At 33.3% G+C, this 15612-nt stretch overlaps 1 protein-coding gene and 1 pseudogene across 1 annotated transcript; one reads left to right on the forward strand and one right to left on the reverse strand.

Annotated features, from left to right (window-relative positions):
* The first annotated feature begins 5511 nt into the window (after positions 1 to 5511).
* On the forward strand, positions 5512 to 8251 carry LOC110664591 (uncharacterized). The gene is made up of 4 exons (XM_021824324.2): positions 5512 to 5729; positions 6517 to 6663; positions 6783 to 7076; positions 7391 to 8251. Exons 2-4 carry the CDS (start codon positions 6523 to 6525, stop codon positions 8033 to 8035), a joined length of 1080 nt encoding a protein of 359 aa, XP_021680016.2. The 5' UTR covers positions 5512 to 5729; positions 6517 to 6522; the 3' UTR covers positions 8036 to 8251.
* A 2270-nt stretch (positions 8252 to 10521) lies between these two features.
* LOC110664592 (replication protein A 70 kDa DNA-binding subunit A-like) lies at positions 10522 to 14483 on the reverse strand (annotated as a pseudogene).
* Positions 14484 to 15612: the final 1129 nt, after the last annotated feature.

Consider the following 15612-nt stretch of genomic DNA (forward strand, 5'->3'; position numbering starts at 1 on the left):
ACATCTCAACACTTCAGCCAGAGAAGGAATCAAAATTCGAAACTGATTACCCCCACTAGTCATGCTAGTGAGGTGTTCAAATATATGGTCATGACACTGTGGTTTCTAAACTTATCTTAACAATTTGCTAAATATTGTCATTTCAAATATACACAATTAACTTTCAACAATTTAAATCAAAGCATCATAAATAATGTCACAATTCACTATTTCAAATTATTCAAAACAATACGCAGAAAATAATTTACAGAAATTATACGTTGTGCACAAAGATTAAACGAGTCACCTCTTGGCCTTGACTCTATTCCTCGGGTTCTTTCCCGGTGTTCTTTTCAACTGAAACACACAATTTTACAGTGTTTCAGTACCATAACTTAACATAAATCCAAAAATAAATTTAACTTTACTTTTACCTAGCTCTAATGTGCTAAATTCGATGTTCTTTAAATTTTGTGTTTCGGGGTATTCGACGTTCTTTAAATTTTGTGTTTTGGGATTACTATTCACTACACTATTCAAGTCAATTTGTTGACTTTCTAAGGCTTAATAGGTATGGGAATTCCAAATTCACCCACATATCACATTTTGGTCACTAAATTTGTTGGTTTTAGTTATTTACTCAAATTCTAAGTCTTTTAGGCAAATTCGATAATTTTCAGTTTTGGTGTCTAAAGTTGCACTGTTCCATTGACTTTACTGTTAGAATTTGGCAAAAAATTTTTCACAGAAAATATTCCCTATTGTCTTAAGTTTATTCTCCTTTTTGAATCACTCCAATTGGAGTTTTTTAGCTCAAGTTATAGCCATTTGAACCATGGCTGCCGGATTGGACTCAACCCAGATTTCTGAGCAAATTTTGGTTCAGGCAGTTTTAGGTCACCAATTTTGGGTGGTCAAATAACTTGGTTAATGGTATAATTTGGGTTTGTGTTCTTCATGAAAGTTTTAGTTCTATATCTCAGCTGTCCACTGGTAAAATTTCAGGTCATTTAGACCTGCCTAGCTCAAGTTATGGCCAAATGAACAGATCAGTTTGTACAGGACAGACTGAGATTTTCCAGATTTGGTCAATTTGTTCACTAGGTTTTGGTCACTTTTTGGGCATGCTTCCTAAATGAAAAATGTGTCATTTTATGTCTATTTTCATTCCTAATTGGTCTCATACCAATTGGACTTGTAAATTTTCAATTTTAGTCCCTCAAAGGGACCTTGGTCCTGCTGCCAGCAGCATGACCACATTGAATCCGAATTTAACCTTAACTCCAACACTTCCAACACAACTCATTTGGTCACAAATAACCATTTCTCACTTCAAACTAGACCAAATACATCATTTCACCATTTTTCCAAATTTTTGCCTCTAAACCCTAAGTGTCCAAAACCCTAACTACACTAATTGTTTCAATTCATGCAATTTCAATATTTAAAACATACATATAACTTCACTAACCTTAGAATTTATATTCAATTAGGTTAAGGCACACCAAACCCTAACCACTCATAGCTGATCAAATTTCATATAGTTCTTAAACATATCATTTTGTTTCATTTTTCAATAAATCATCACTCCATCAATTTGCCTAAGTATATATGTAAAGATACAAAAAGAGAAATCAACTAACCTTTTATGCAGAATTTTTTTTTTCTTCAAAACTTATTCCTTTCTTTTTCTTTTTGTTGTCAAGCTTCTTATCAAGGTCTAACTACAAGATTTAATGTTGGAGAGTGAGGTTTTTATGGTGGAATTTAAGGTTTATGAAGCTTAGTTTAGTGCTTCAATGGAGTTGTGTGAGAGAGTTTGGGAGAGGGATATGTCACGGCAACAAGAAGAAGAAGGATTTTTTTTTCTTTTCTTTTCTTTTTTTTTTATGTCTTAGGAAGACCATAAATTAATTTAGATAAATTTTTAATTATAGGATTTATGGCATCATGCATGATGTCATGCATGATGTCATCTCACTTTAATTTTATCATTTTCTTTTTTTTTCTATTTATTTTTTCATTAGTTCTTTAATTTAATTCCCGACTCCGAAATTTTCTTTTCTCTAATTTTATTTGACAATTAGGTCAGGAGTCAGCTCTCGGGGTCAATTGATCAAATTGCCCCTCGCCGGTTCAACCCGATTTGCAAATAATTCAATATTTTTTTCGGCTCCCTGACCTAATTATTTGACTGACTTAACAATTCTTTTTCGTGATTTTCTCTTTTCCACTGTGTTTGTAAGGGTCCTAAGGACCGCAGCGTCACATTTTACGGATCGAAATTTGAGTTTAAATCGACTTCGCAATTCTTCCCGAGAAGGTCACCCATCGCTGTGACTCTCGGCTCGTTTAACTTCTTATGTTCTGTTTTTCTTATTTATACTTAACTAATTGACAATTACTAATTATTTATGTTTATGGCTTATCTAGTTGTCTTAAGTGTGGTTCTAATCCCCTTAATTGTCCGGACCAACTCCAGTCACCGGAATAGTGAAATATACCAGGCTATGCAAATAGGGGTATTACAGAATTAGTATTTATAATTATTTAGTTGAATTTCTTTAAGATTATGCACCACTAAGTAATTTGCTTAGCGCGTTAGATTTTTCATCACATAGGTACTGGAGACCAGACACAGCAGCCACCACAGTAGTACTCTGATTACAGTTGTCCAGATCTGCTTCAGTCCAGAGTCCAAAATCACCTCATCAGTTATAATATTTTGGTAGGACCCATGTATAAACTAGTATTTTGATTCATTATGTATAATCATGATGTAATTACTAGTTTGTAATGTAAATAAAAATTGTAATTATATATATTTGGGTTGTAAATAAATTTATGAATTTCTGTATATGAATTTCTATATGAATGAATGAATAAACTTGAAATTGTATAAGCAGAAATGATATGATATGACATGTAGAGATATGAAATTATTTTTAATAGGTAACTAGTGAAACCCGCCAGATTTTAATTAAACAGAGGAGGTTTTGCCCGAGTATCCACAAAACTTAAATTGTGACAAAAAAAAATTTACTACATATTTTTTATAAGTTTAAAATTAACAATGAACATGACAGCATAAGATAGGGTGCTCCGGCACTGAATGTGGCACTCCTCGCTCGGCTACACTATAGACGGATGATGGGTGTTACATTGTTAATGTGTTTGAACACCATGCCTTGAAGTTTCTTTACCATGGACCTTGTAATTAGACCTTGGTGTAGCAATAGTGCAACTGGCTCCTCATTAATAAATTTAAGTGCCTAATTGATTTCACACCCATAATCTAGGGGTGGCCACGGTTCAGGAACCGCTGGTTACGGTTCCTGAACCGCCGGTTCAGGTTCAATAAAATCATGAACCTGAACCAAACCGTCATGGGATGATTTGGAAGATGGTTCCTGAACCGCCGGTTCCGGTTTGAGCCCCGGTTTAAAACGGTTTAAGAGACGGTTCAAAAAATGACAGTTCAAAACGGTTTGAATGACGGTTTGGAAGCGATTTTGGATCGGTTTAAGAGTGATTTAAAGGAAAAAATTAGAGGAAAATTTTATTGATTTATAATTTAAGTTATATTTGTAAAAATATTTTAATTTTTCTTAGAAATCTTTTAATCAAAATAAAATAAGAATAAAAAGAATAAAATTAACTTATTTTTAAGAAAAATTTAATAAGCAAAGACTTGAACTTATTAAAAACTAGAGATGAAATTAATTTAAAAAAAATTAGAAAAAGGTGCATGAACTTAATTTTGCCTATGTATCTCTTTAGGATTTAGATGAATCAAAATTTTCTGTTATAGGTTGAGATAAGGGAGATTGAGGTGGTTTGGTAATGTGAAGCATAGACATAGGAAAATTTTAGTTAGACATGTAGAGCACATTGAGCTAGAGAATAGAAAGAAAAGAATAGGTAGACCTAAAGTAACTTAAAGGAGAATAGTACAACATGACCTAAAAGTATTACACATTTCCGATGATTTAACCCAAAATCGTTTAGAGTGGAGAAAGAGAATCCATATAGCCGACCCCAATAAATTTTTGGGATAAAAGCTTAGTTGAATTGAGTTGAGTTGAGTATTACTTGCCCTTTTTAAAAAAATTATATGATAATTGATAATTAAAAAAATATAAAAGAAAAAAAATCAAAATAGAGGGTATTGAAAATTTTATTGAATATATAAAATAATAACAAAGTAATTGATATAGCATTAAAAATTTTAGTGAGCATATAAAATAATAAAATAGGAGAATTATGAAAGTATTGAGAATTAAAAGGAGTGTAGAAAATAATTATTTAGAAAATTTGAGAGAAATTAAAAGAGTATTGAGAATTAAAGATAGTGTAGAAAATAATTGTGTAGAGAATTAATGATATATATATATATATATATATATATATATATATATATATATATATATATATATATATATATATATAAATGAATTAGGAGTGGAGTGAGGTATTTATTGAATTTTTTTGTATTTAAATCAATTTTATTGAATATATAAAATAATAACAAAGTAATTGATATAGCATTAAAAATTTTAGTGAGCATATAAAATAATAAAATAGGAGAATTATGAAAGTATTGAGAATTAAAAGGAGTGTAGAAAATAATTATTTAGAAAATTTGAGAGAAATTAAAAGAGTATTGAGAATTAAAGATAGTGTAGAAAATAATTGTGTAGAGAATTAATGATATATATATATATATATATATATATATATATATATATATATATATATATATATATATATATATATATATATATATATATATAAATGAATTAGGAGTGGAGTGAGGTATTTATTGAATTTTTTTGTATTTAAATCACTAGTTTGGTCCAGTTTAGAACTATCGGTTCAATCCGGTTCGGAACCGCCGGTTCACGATTTCTAAAAAATATGAATCTGAACCAAACAGTAAAAGGGCGGTTTCGATCCGGTTCGAAACCGGTTCCGGTTTTGACCAGTTTCGATCTGGTTTTGACCGAACCGATTTCGGTTTGGTTCTGGTTCGAAACCGAATCGTAGCCACCCCTACCATAATCAACTCTAAATGCTTATTTTAATTCAGTACACTTAGTAAAAATTATGTATAAAAATTTGGAAATTAAAAAAAATAATATATAAAATTAATTCTTTAGTTTTATTTTAATTCAGTATGATTTTATATAATTTTAATTCGATTTTTAATGAAAAATAAGAATAAGAATCGAATCACAGTAATAAATAATAAATTGAATTCGGTATTTTTGCATTGATAACTCTATTTTTGTTTTATTAATTTAAAAAAAATAATTTATATATATAAAATATTTTTTAAATAAAATTTTTTATAAAAATACTTTTTATTATTTATTATAATATTAAATTAAAGATATATATTTATATTATATATATATTTATATTTTAATAAAATTATCATAATTTAAAAAATAAAAATTATTTTAATTTCTTCTTTACCTAGAAAAATATTTTTGATAAAACAAACAGCTACCTTTTCCCGATTCTAATACATTATTGGTACAGTTGTTTAATTCGATTCAGAAGCTTTGGAATCATGTACACTGTACAGCCATTGCAACAACAATGGCAAATTCCAGAGCCTCCCAGTACAATTTAAAGGCACGTGGAAAAAAAAAAGTGAGTTTGGGCATCTACCCATCAAAACCCAAATTGCCCGCATTCCTTCCTGTGTGTACCACACGTCTGTTTGCACTCTGTCCGCTCTTGAGGTGGCAATTCTCTTCTTCTCTTCTCTTCTTGCTCATGCCCATTTACTCAATTTTCATTGCATGATTTCTTTTCTTTAGTTTCTCCTCCTATTAATTTAATTCACAAAAGGGTTTCCTTTTGTTTTTTTTTTTACAGCAAGGGTTTCCTCGCTTTTGCAGTTTTTTTCCCTTTCTGGATTTGGAAATTGAATTATATGACGAATTGCTTGCGTTGATTTCATTTTTCTTTGAATTCTCTTTCTGTTGTCTTACTTCAGTATATGGAATTTGATTTCTGCTCCTGTGTCCTCAAATTCATTTCCTTTTTCTTGAGTCAATGTGAAATTGTTGAATTCATATGGATTTGTTTGTTTTCAGTTTGTTAGTATGTTAATGTTTATGAATTTTGGGAGTTTAAATAATTTTTTTTTTTTATAGAAAATTGCTAGATAAATTCTGCATCATTCTATTTGAATGAATTGTAATGACGATTCATAATTGCTAGATAAATTATCAACTAAACAAACCTTTCCTGAATTATTTGGAGTTTATTGTATCATTTCTCCTGACTGAACATAATTCATTTGAGATCTTTATATATTCTTGTTAACATGAACACTTGGACCAATTCTCAAGTTGGTTGGTGCTGTTTTATGTAGCTTAGATGTTGAGAATGTCAAAATCTTGCTTTGTGGTTTTGCAATTATAAAATCTACTGCAACTATTAGCTGATATTATATATGGTGTCATATTTCTTTTATTTTAAAATATTCTATTAACTACTCAAGCTGGTCTTGCGTGTATACAGTAAGCAATGGATTTTTTGTTCAAGGGAGTAAATGAAGGCGCATCTGATTGTCACTTTGATGAGAAAACCATTCAGAGATGCCCATTTCTGCGTCACATCAACAAGCCGACTAGCTTTTCCTTATTTTCAGTGAATTTTCCCAGTCCTGTAAGTTGTTGCTCTATCATGAGCACCTTTTTGCCTTTTAGTCTGTCTCGTCGTGTGCTAACATTGAGTTTTGAAGTTGGTTTTCTATCTGAAGTTGATGTGTTCTATTGTTTCTCCAGGAGAGGGTAGCCAAAGGTCCAATTTTTGAAGATGGTCCAAATTTTGATATGGCATTTAAGATGTTTCATGGGAAAGATGGGGTTGTTCCGCTCTCAAACAAGTCTGATTTCCATGATGACATTTTGGAACCTGACTTTACACCCCAGTTCAACCCCTTAGCAGCAAATGCTGCCACTATTAGTTTATCTGCATTTGGTCCTGGTGGCCCCTTTGGTTTTGGTTCGTTCCATGATAAGTGGAAGAATCAGAAGAAGAAATCTGAATCAACCAACAAAAGTGATCCATCTTCTAAGGTAGATGCACATTCTTTACCATTCAAGTTAACTTTTTACCACAAAAGGAATATTTTGAATCCAAACAGGGTTCGGAATTTTTTGCTTGTTTGACTGCTGTTTTCTAGTAGCTCTATCTACAAGAGTCTTTTCCGGCTGAGTGTATAACTTCTCAATTTAACTGGAAATGGCTTATTTGTGTGCTCAATGACAAAATGTACCAACAGACATTTATCAACTGCTCATCAAAATTGAAAACTTTATTCTTCATGTTCAATTTGAACTGATTATTTTCTCATTTTCTAATTTTGCTTTTTTTTTTTCTGATATTTCAGAAAGGAAATACCTCAAAACATGGGTCACTGGGAAATGAGTGGTTAGAAACAGGGAACTGTCCAATTGCAAAGTCTTATAGAGCTATTAGTCATGTACTCCCGCTTGTGGCATCAACTCTTCAACCGCCGCCTGGTGTGACGCTTAGATGTCCACCTGCTGTAGTTGCGGCACGGGCTGCCCTTGCACGGACTGCCCTGGTTAAAACCTTGCGACCTCGGCCACTACCTGCGAAGATGTTTGTCATTGCAATCTTGGGCATGGCAGTAAATGTGCCTTTAGGCGTGTGGAAGGAACATACTAAGAAGTTTTCACTATCATGGTTTGCAGCAGTGCATGCAGCTGTGCCCTTCATAGCTATGCTTAGGAAGTCTGTTGTGATGCCTAAAACTGCTATGGCACTGACTATTGGAGCTTCCATCCTAGGGCAGGTTATTGGTTCTAGAGCTGAGAGGCACAGGCTTAAAGCAGTAGCTGCGAAGGATAGGGTAGCAGCAGAAACAATGATTGCTGCTGCAGTTGCAGGGTCTAGTTCAACCCAGGTTGGTAGCATTGCAGGTGTTCATTGTGGTACAGAAGAGATGACATGGGATCCGATGTGTATCAAGGCTGCTGGGCCCACTTCATCAAATAATGTGTGTTGCTAACATAATGTGTGTTGCTAACATCACAAGTTGTAACTAGAGAGTGAAATAAAACTTACATCCACCATCCATAGCTGGTGACGGCAAATCCTGCAGTTCAGTGTATACTTGCTGTGTATTCCTTGTGCTCTTTATATAACAAGATGTATTAATGATGATCCAACACAGTTGTGCACAGTGCGTTTTGTTCTTGAAATAAATATGTTAGTCTTTATGAAATTTTAATTTCTCCAGCAGTGTAAATATTATATTTTTGTGAAGTTTACTTAAATTTAGAAAAAGAATCCCCTCCTATTCTGCTGTTTACCATTAATGGTTTCTGTGGTTAGCATGAGATCATTGCAAGAATCCAATTGAGATTAAAGTTTCCTTTATAGTTACAGAATTGAGAACGCTAAGACAACGATTGCCATCTCAAGCGACTAATGGAAGTCACTAGGACAAAGGGAGAGCTTAGATTTTTTTTCTTTTTTTTTTTTGTCGACAAATAGAAACATTGGTCAATGATAAGAATAGGTAGCTGTTAAAATCATAACAATCTTATTCTTATATAGCCCACACACACGCACACTCTGTCTGATGTGAAATCTCGAAGGATTAGTTCCTGAGCATGCCCGACTCACTTGTGAACCTCAATCAGGACCATACCGGGACACTCAGCTTCTCCTATTTTCACTCAAGTGCCTTTCTTTTTTTGTTAATAGATAGAATACACGCATCAATAACAGTAATGGATCGCTATTAAAATCATGACAATTTTAATAAAGTTCTTATTCTTATATAATCTACATACTTCACATCCAATGTGAAATCTTGAAGGACCAAAGGAGAGCTTAGATAATTTAAAAAAAAAATGGAAATAACAGACAAAAAGGAGGGAAAAAAAACTAAATAAGCCACTGTATTTTTAAGAGATAGTCAAATAAGTTCAAAATTAAGTTTTGGACTTAATAAGATTTTATACTTAATAAGATCAAGTAAGTCTACAGCTTTTTTTTAATAATAAAAATATTATTTTTTTCTAATTTTAAATATTAAAAATTATTTATTAATTTTAATTAAAATAAAATTTAAAAAATTAAAAAAGAAAATTGATTAATATTAAAATATTTTTTTAATATTTTATTTTTAAAAATTAGAAAAAAAAATATTTTATCATTGAAAAGATAATATTTTAAGTTTGAATAAATTTGATTTTAGATTTAGTTAATAAAGGCAATAAACAAAAGAAGACATTTGGCAAAATTGTCGTGTATGTGTGATCGCAATTGTAAGCATTTAATACAGGCAAACAAAAAATTGCTGTCAACGATAAGGGTAAATTTTACTAACTGTTTAATTTATTAAAATAAAATTTATTAATTTTAATTGTATTTAAAAAATTATTTTACCTGTAATAATAGTTTTTAGATTAAAAAAAATAAAATTATTTTTTTCTCTTCCTTTTCTTTTTTTTTTTTAATTTTTATTTTAATTAAATTTGTTAATAAAATTATTCATTATATATATATATATATATATATATATATATATAATTTGTTATTAATTAAAATTTAATTTAAGAAATAATATAACAATAATAAATTTTAATAATATTTTATTAGTATATAATATTTTATTAATATTTTAGTTTTTATAAAAAATATAATAATAATTTATAGATTTATTTTAATTAAATATTAATTTAATGTTGATTTAAAACAAATAAAAATAATTTAAAATCTGTTATTATTTTTTTTAAAATTAAATTACAATTAAAAAAATTATTTAAATAAATTAAAATTAAATGATAAAAATAAAATCATAAACGATAGGTGCATGATAATGAAAGAGGAACTACATGTGCCAAGAAAAAAGAAGTGGAGGAAAAGCAACTACTACCAGTGGCCCAATGTAAAACTGACTCGGGGCGAGTTCAACAATGGAACCGGCTCCGAATTGGTCTAGTTCAATCTTGCCATGGAATCGAACCCAGTCATAAGTTGATCAAAATTATACTTGAATCAAACCAAAGTCAAGCAGTTTGATTTGGAACCAAAACTAGATTTTTTCTTTAAAACCAAAAGAAGAATTGAACCGAATAAAAACCTAAAGAACTTTGCAGTTTCAATTTTCCTGAACCTTAAATCAGAGCCACTGGTTGCAAGTTGATTCTGATCTGATTCAGCCCTTTGGCCAGGTCGAACCCAAAGTCTCAATTAATCCACCGCAAATCACCACTGGATTTGGATGAATGGATTAGATCTAATCTAACAGTGGAAAAGACAAAGTAGAAACCCAGCACATCAGAAAACAACATACCCATAGAAGACAAACACCAGAGCTTTCATTATCCCTCAATTGCAGAACACAATGCCCCGATTTGTGGCGCTTGCGAAGAAACTGCACCTAGAGAAGATCCTTAACAAATGCATAATTGCATTTCTACTCAGTATGACCACAATATAAGGAAAATACAATCATACATCATTTGGCAAAACAAAATCCAGTTATAGAACCTACAAACCAAAAGCATAATATAACATAATAAAATAACTATTTGAACAGGATGAAGGTGTGGTGAGGGAACAAAAACGAAAAACGAAGAGATCTACTTTGAGATAGATAATGTAGCAGTGATCATAGCGTCCTACTATAAATGATGCTATTTATGATCCCAGCATTCTGTACAGAGAAAGATTAGAAACATTAACCCAAACACCAAATTCAAAACTTGAAACGCTATCCATTATATCGGACAAAGCAGGCACCTTATTTTACATACTTCTGCCTTATCTGTCCAGGTACTTCAGAAACCACCGAACTGTGGCTTCTAAATACCCCCAAACCTCCCAGAGGAAATGGCAGTGCTACCATATGCTGGAGGGACAGTACTTTGCCCAGGGCAGTCCCTTGCCCAATGCCCAATTTGATGGCATTTATAGCATTCACCTCCAGCACCACCACTACTGGCCATAGCAGATCCACTACTGGCGCATGCCCCTCCCACAGATTGCCTGGGGGCATTCATGATACTAGGGCAATTTGTTGAGGTATGGCTAGTAGCACCACAGCTGTTACAAGAAAGAGAAGATGTAGGAAACCAAGTGCTATATTGGTTTCCGTGCTATATTGGTTTCCATGCTGACCCACTTCACATGGGAGTGAACCAAATTTTCTAGCAATGTAACCCTTGTTCCCACCTTGATTAGATCCCAAAGGTCCACATGGTCTACCACTACTTTCAATTCCAATGCTGTTTGCTCCAGAGTTAGGATAAGTTGACTCAGTGTTGGAGGCAACAGGAGCAGAATTTCCTGATTTGAACTTTTCCATCATGTCCAGAAGAAATTTGGACTGTGATGAGTAATTCGCCTTTTCTGCTCTTACTACAGTGGACTTTACACGCTGTTCATCACTGAATGTTTCCTCCTTCACTTTCAACTTGAATACAGATTTACTAAACAAAACTTGACGTACAATTTTAGAAAAGCTCTCGTCATCTTGTTTTTCATATTTCGAAAAGTTCAGATCTTCACCACTCTCTTGAAATGCAGTCACCCATGTAATGCTAGTATGATCCTGTATTTGAAACTGGAGTATGTATCTGTAGTCACATTCATCCATAGACTGATCACACTTCTCACACCTCCACTTCCCATCTCCATTATTTTTTACCTTCTTGTTGCATGGCCGGTCCCCAGACATGAGGGGGCAAGCTGTATAGCAGAAATTGTCAGCCTTGATGAATATCACAGTTGCATTGACAGTTACCCAATCGGGCGTCTCAGAAGTCCCTAGCCTCTCATCCTTAAGTTGAGAAATAGTTTTTGGAACATCTGCCCTACCCACACTTGACATTTCTCTTGAAATAGAGAGAGAAGGGACGTTTCTCCCTTCCTTTTCAAACCATTCCTTTAGCCTGCGAGCCTCCGGAAAATCAGTATCTATAAATAGTTGACTGGTAGAGATAGTCCCTACGGCCTTCCCATTAAAATCGCTTACCCTGCCAGATTTAACAGCTAGAACTGGAAAACCACCAGAATCACACATATTCTGCAGCCTTTGTCCTTCTGCATTGCAGAAACTTCCCCATAGTGTGAATTCAACACTTCGACCAGACATGTCTTTCAACTGGAGGGTTCTCTTCTGAGTTTCAGTGCCATTTTTCCTCATTATTGAAGCTGCAGGAGTAATGGAAGACACCATACCAATTATATCCACGACATTGTTATTATCCATGCCCTCTACTTCACTTATGGAACGGAAATTAAATTGCTGCCTTGGAATTACACTGTCATCCTCAAAACATGGTTGAACGATTGAAGTGCTCTCCAGAAAAACTTCTAGATCATTGCGAAGGTGATTGAAATTCTTTTGAGCAGGTTTTAGATTTCCTCTGGAAATTAAATAAACTTTCCCTGCTTCAATCTGGTGGTAAAATTGGTCAGCGACAGCATTAAAGCAGGTTACTTTAATTTCTCCACCATCAGAATCAAGAAGGTCAAAAGAGAACACTTTCCCATTACCACGGGGATTATTGTAGTGCCTGAGCTCTCCTTTAGCCGTCACTCTTGCCTTGATTGTCCACCTACCCTGATATGGATTGAGTGCTGAAATTGGCATTAACCTAGGAGGAGCGTCATTTTTAGCCACTTGCCCAGTATTAGAGTACATTGGAGAAGGTTGTTGATATGCTGACCAAGAGGCGTAGAAGTGCCAGGAGCCTGTGAAATTTCTGGTCTATGGTTGCGAAAGATTGCACACTGATCACTGTACGACCCATTCATTGGAGCTGCTCCAGGGAGCCCAGCACCATATTCCGCTTTCAGATGAGATGGAGGTACATTTGTTGCCCCATGTCTTACTGAGTCATAATTGCTGGAATGAGAACTACTATGCAACTGATTCATTCTGGGGTTTGGTAGAGATGCCACAGTCAAATTTGGGTTTTCAACTGCCCCACCAGAAAGTGAACAACTACCAAATGATTGAGGATTTGAAGAGTTGTTAACTGGTTGATTAGTGAACGATTGAGAAGGCCCCAAAAATTTTTGTGCTGACACCGGATGACCTATTAGAGCACATTCCTCAACAATCACAATCAATTCCAGGATGATAATAATCCTGCTTTCAGTTAAAAAAGAAAATCAAAATATACTCCACAAGAATAAGACAGAGGCACAGAACACTAAGCAATAAATAAACAATTTAGGGGATCCATGAACTAGCAGAATAACAGTCTGATGAAACTGATGCTCAAAGAGATCCACTTTTTGCCACATAAATCATTAATATTTGATAGCTAAAACTAAAAACTCATGGATCTAGGAGTTTTTTTTTATTATTTATTTATTTACTTTTGGAAAAGCATTGTCAAAAAAAATTCCGATAAAAAGCTTCATTCATAACATCACCAGGACTTGTAAAGTCGTGTAATAGTGACACCAAAATCATGAGCAGCAGGGGCCTAGAATTTTTTTCCCGCACCTACTAGGTGAAACTGAAACCCCCCAACTAATCCTTTTCATTCACTTACCATGAATCATCCGAGATAACTTTGCAAACCAACAAAGGAAATTCGTTCTTCAGTTAAATAATTACAACATAACTCATTAATGTAGGCAAAGAATATCTTTTCTTATTTTAATCGAGCACATAAACGCAAGTAATATTTATATTCATGCTCCACCAGAAATTTCACAAATAATAAGCAAATAAATATGAGATTGATCCCGATTGTTAAATTGCATGCATGACTTTGAATCAGATATGCTAGAGCACAAAATCAAGGTCAGCCCCCTAAAAAAGAAAAAATAAAGGAAACACTTCTATAGGCCCTTCCAAATGCTTCAACAACAGAATTCCATTCCATTTCTTCTGGTTACACATATGCACATATACATACAAAGAAACACATATAAGAATATGGTGCGAGCTTACATGCGACCTTGGACGGTGGTGCAAGTGTACTGAATCAACTGGACGACAGAACAAGGGCGCAAGTTTCCGTCTTTAACCAAATGGTTAATCTGAGTCCCTAACATGGCTTGCTGCAAGTGAGAACCATCTGAAAGTACTAGGCGAAACCGGTCGCTCTGTTGGGGCTGCTTGGTGTGCACCTGCTTCAACTCCGTCACCTGCAGCGTTGGCTTTAATTCCGCCGCCGTTGCCCCTCCGCTGGTTATCTTTGCAATGGCTCCCTCTGTCAGATTCATCGTCGCCGTTCAATAGCCCCTAGAGAGTGCGGGATATTGAGCGTTTGGAGCGCAAGAAATTGGCGAATTAGAAGCAATTTTAATGGGGAAATCGGAAAAATTGGAGTTTTGATGGGCAGAATAGATTGATTTTGTTAGGATTTTAAGGAGATTTTCAGTGTTGATTTTAAACGACCCCAGCAGAGGGAAAACCAAGCGCCAAAATTTTGAGAGGGAAACGTCTGCCTCTTGGCTTTTGCAAATTTTCTTTTTTCTTCACCTTGTGTGGACATGTGATTTTCTTAAAAACCGATCGTGTCCCACCTCAATTGTTATAGGAATAAGTTCAAATCAACCCCTCAACTTTTCAATAATTTTCAAATAAATCCATTTTTATCTTTTTCCCAATTATAAACTCAAAGCTTTCCATTTAAGTTAAAATAAGTCCTATTTTTAAAAAAATAAAATAATAATTTTTAAATTTTTTAATAATATAATATTAATTTTAGGGTGCAGCTATAGAATAGTTCATATGAGCATAAACTTAATAATCATTATATTAAATATTTACATTTAAATTTATATATTTATTTTATACATTTTAATTAATTTTGTATAAATCTCAATATAAATATTTAATGTAATGATTATAAAATATGTAGGGGCTAATTATTACAGAATGAGATTGTAGGGGCTAATTATTAGATATACCTGGAGCACTAAAAAATAATACTCCCTCTATTACAGAAAAGTGGGCTCCCCTTACAATATAGAGAGTGGGTCTCACATGATTATGAGAGATAATGTATGTGCACTGAGTGCACCTAATAATTTCTCGATTGTGGGTGTGTGTGCATTAATAGCCCAAATGGCCTTTATGGCATTAAAGGTAGGAGTGCTTTTCTAATTAACTTAGAACCCCTCTAAACCTCTCCTAATCTTTTTTTTTTTTTTCTTTTAGTGTTTAATTGATGCCTCCTAGCCCCGAAAATCCCTTTTCTAATATTGAAAATTAAAGGAGTTATATAGTGCAAGGTTGGAGAGGTTAAGTTAGATCAAGTTTAGGAGTTTAAACCTATCTAACCCTCATTTCCACGCCTTTATCATTGTAGATTTGGCGACCAAGGAATATTTATTCCTTTTTTATCTTTTATTTTCTAATTAATTATTTATTATTAGTTCACTTAATAGTTTTAGCCTTAATTTTAAAGCCCAAAGCCTTATTTATGTAATATGGCCTAATAAGCCTTACTATTAACTTAGTGAGCTTGTCACTTCAATCAAGCCTAGATAAAGCATCTTTGGTCTTATCAAATGAGTAAGGCTTTGGCTCAAGTCTAGGTCTAACTAGCCACTAATTAAACCTTAAACCTTTTTTTTTCTTTTTATTCTAAACTCAAATTT

The sequence above is a fragment of the Hevea brasiliensis genome, chromosome 15, assembly GCF_030052815.1.
Source record: "Hevea brasiliensis isolate MT/VB/25A 57/8 chromosome 15, ASM3005281v1, whole genome shotgun sequence".
NCBI classification, from domain to species: domain Eukaryota; kingdom Viridiplantae; phylum Streptophyta; class Magnoliopsida; order Malpighiales; family Euphorbiaceae; genus Hevea; species Hevea brasiliensis.

Bases quoted from the DNA above. Each gene is read 5' to 3' on its own strand.
- LOC110664591 (XM_021824324.2), top strand. From the start codon at position 6,523: ATGGATTTTTTGTTCAAGGGAGTAAATGAAGGCGCATCTGATTGTCAC. The intron at 6,664-6,782 runs GTAAGTTGTTGC...TTGTTTCTCCAG, and splicing joins CAGTGAATTTTCCCAGTCCT to GAGAGGGTAGCCAAAGGTCC. The intron at 7,077-7,390 runs GTAGATGCACAT...CTGATATTTCAG, and splicing joins AAAGTGATCCATCTTCTAAG to AAAGGAAATACCTCAAAACA.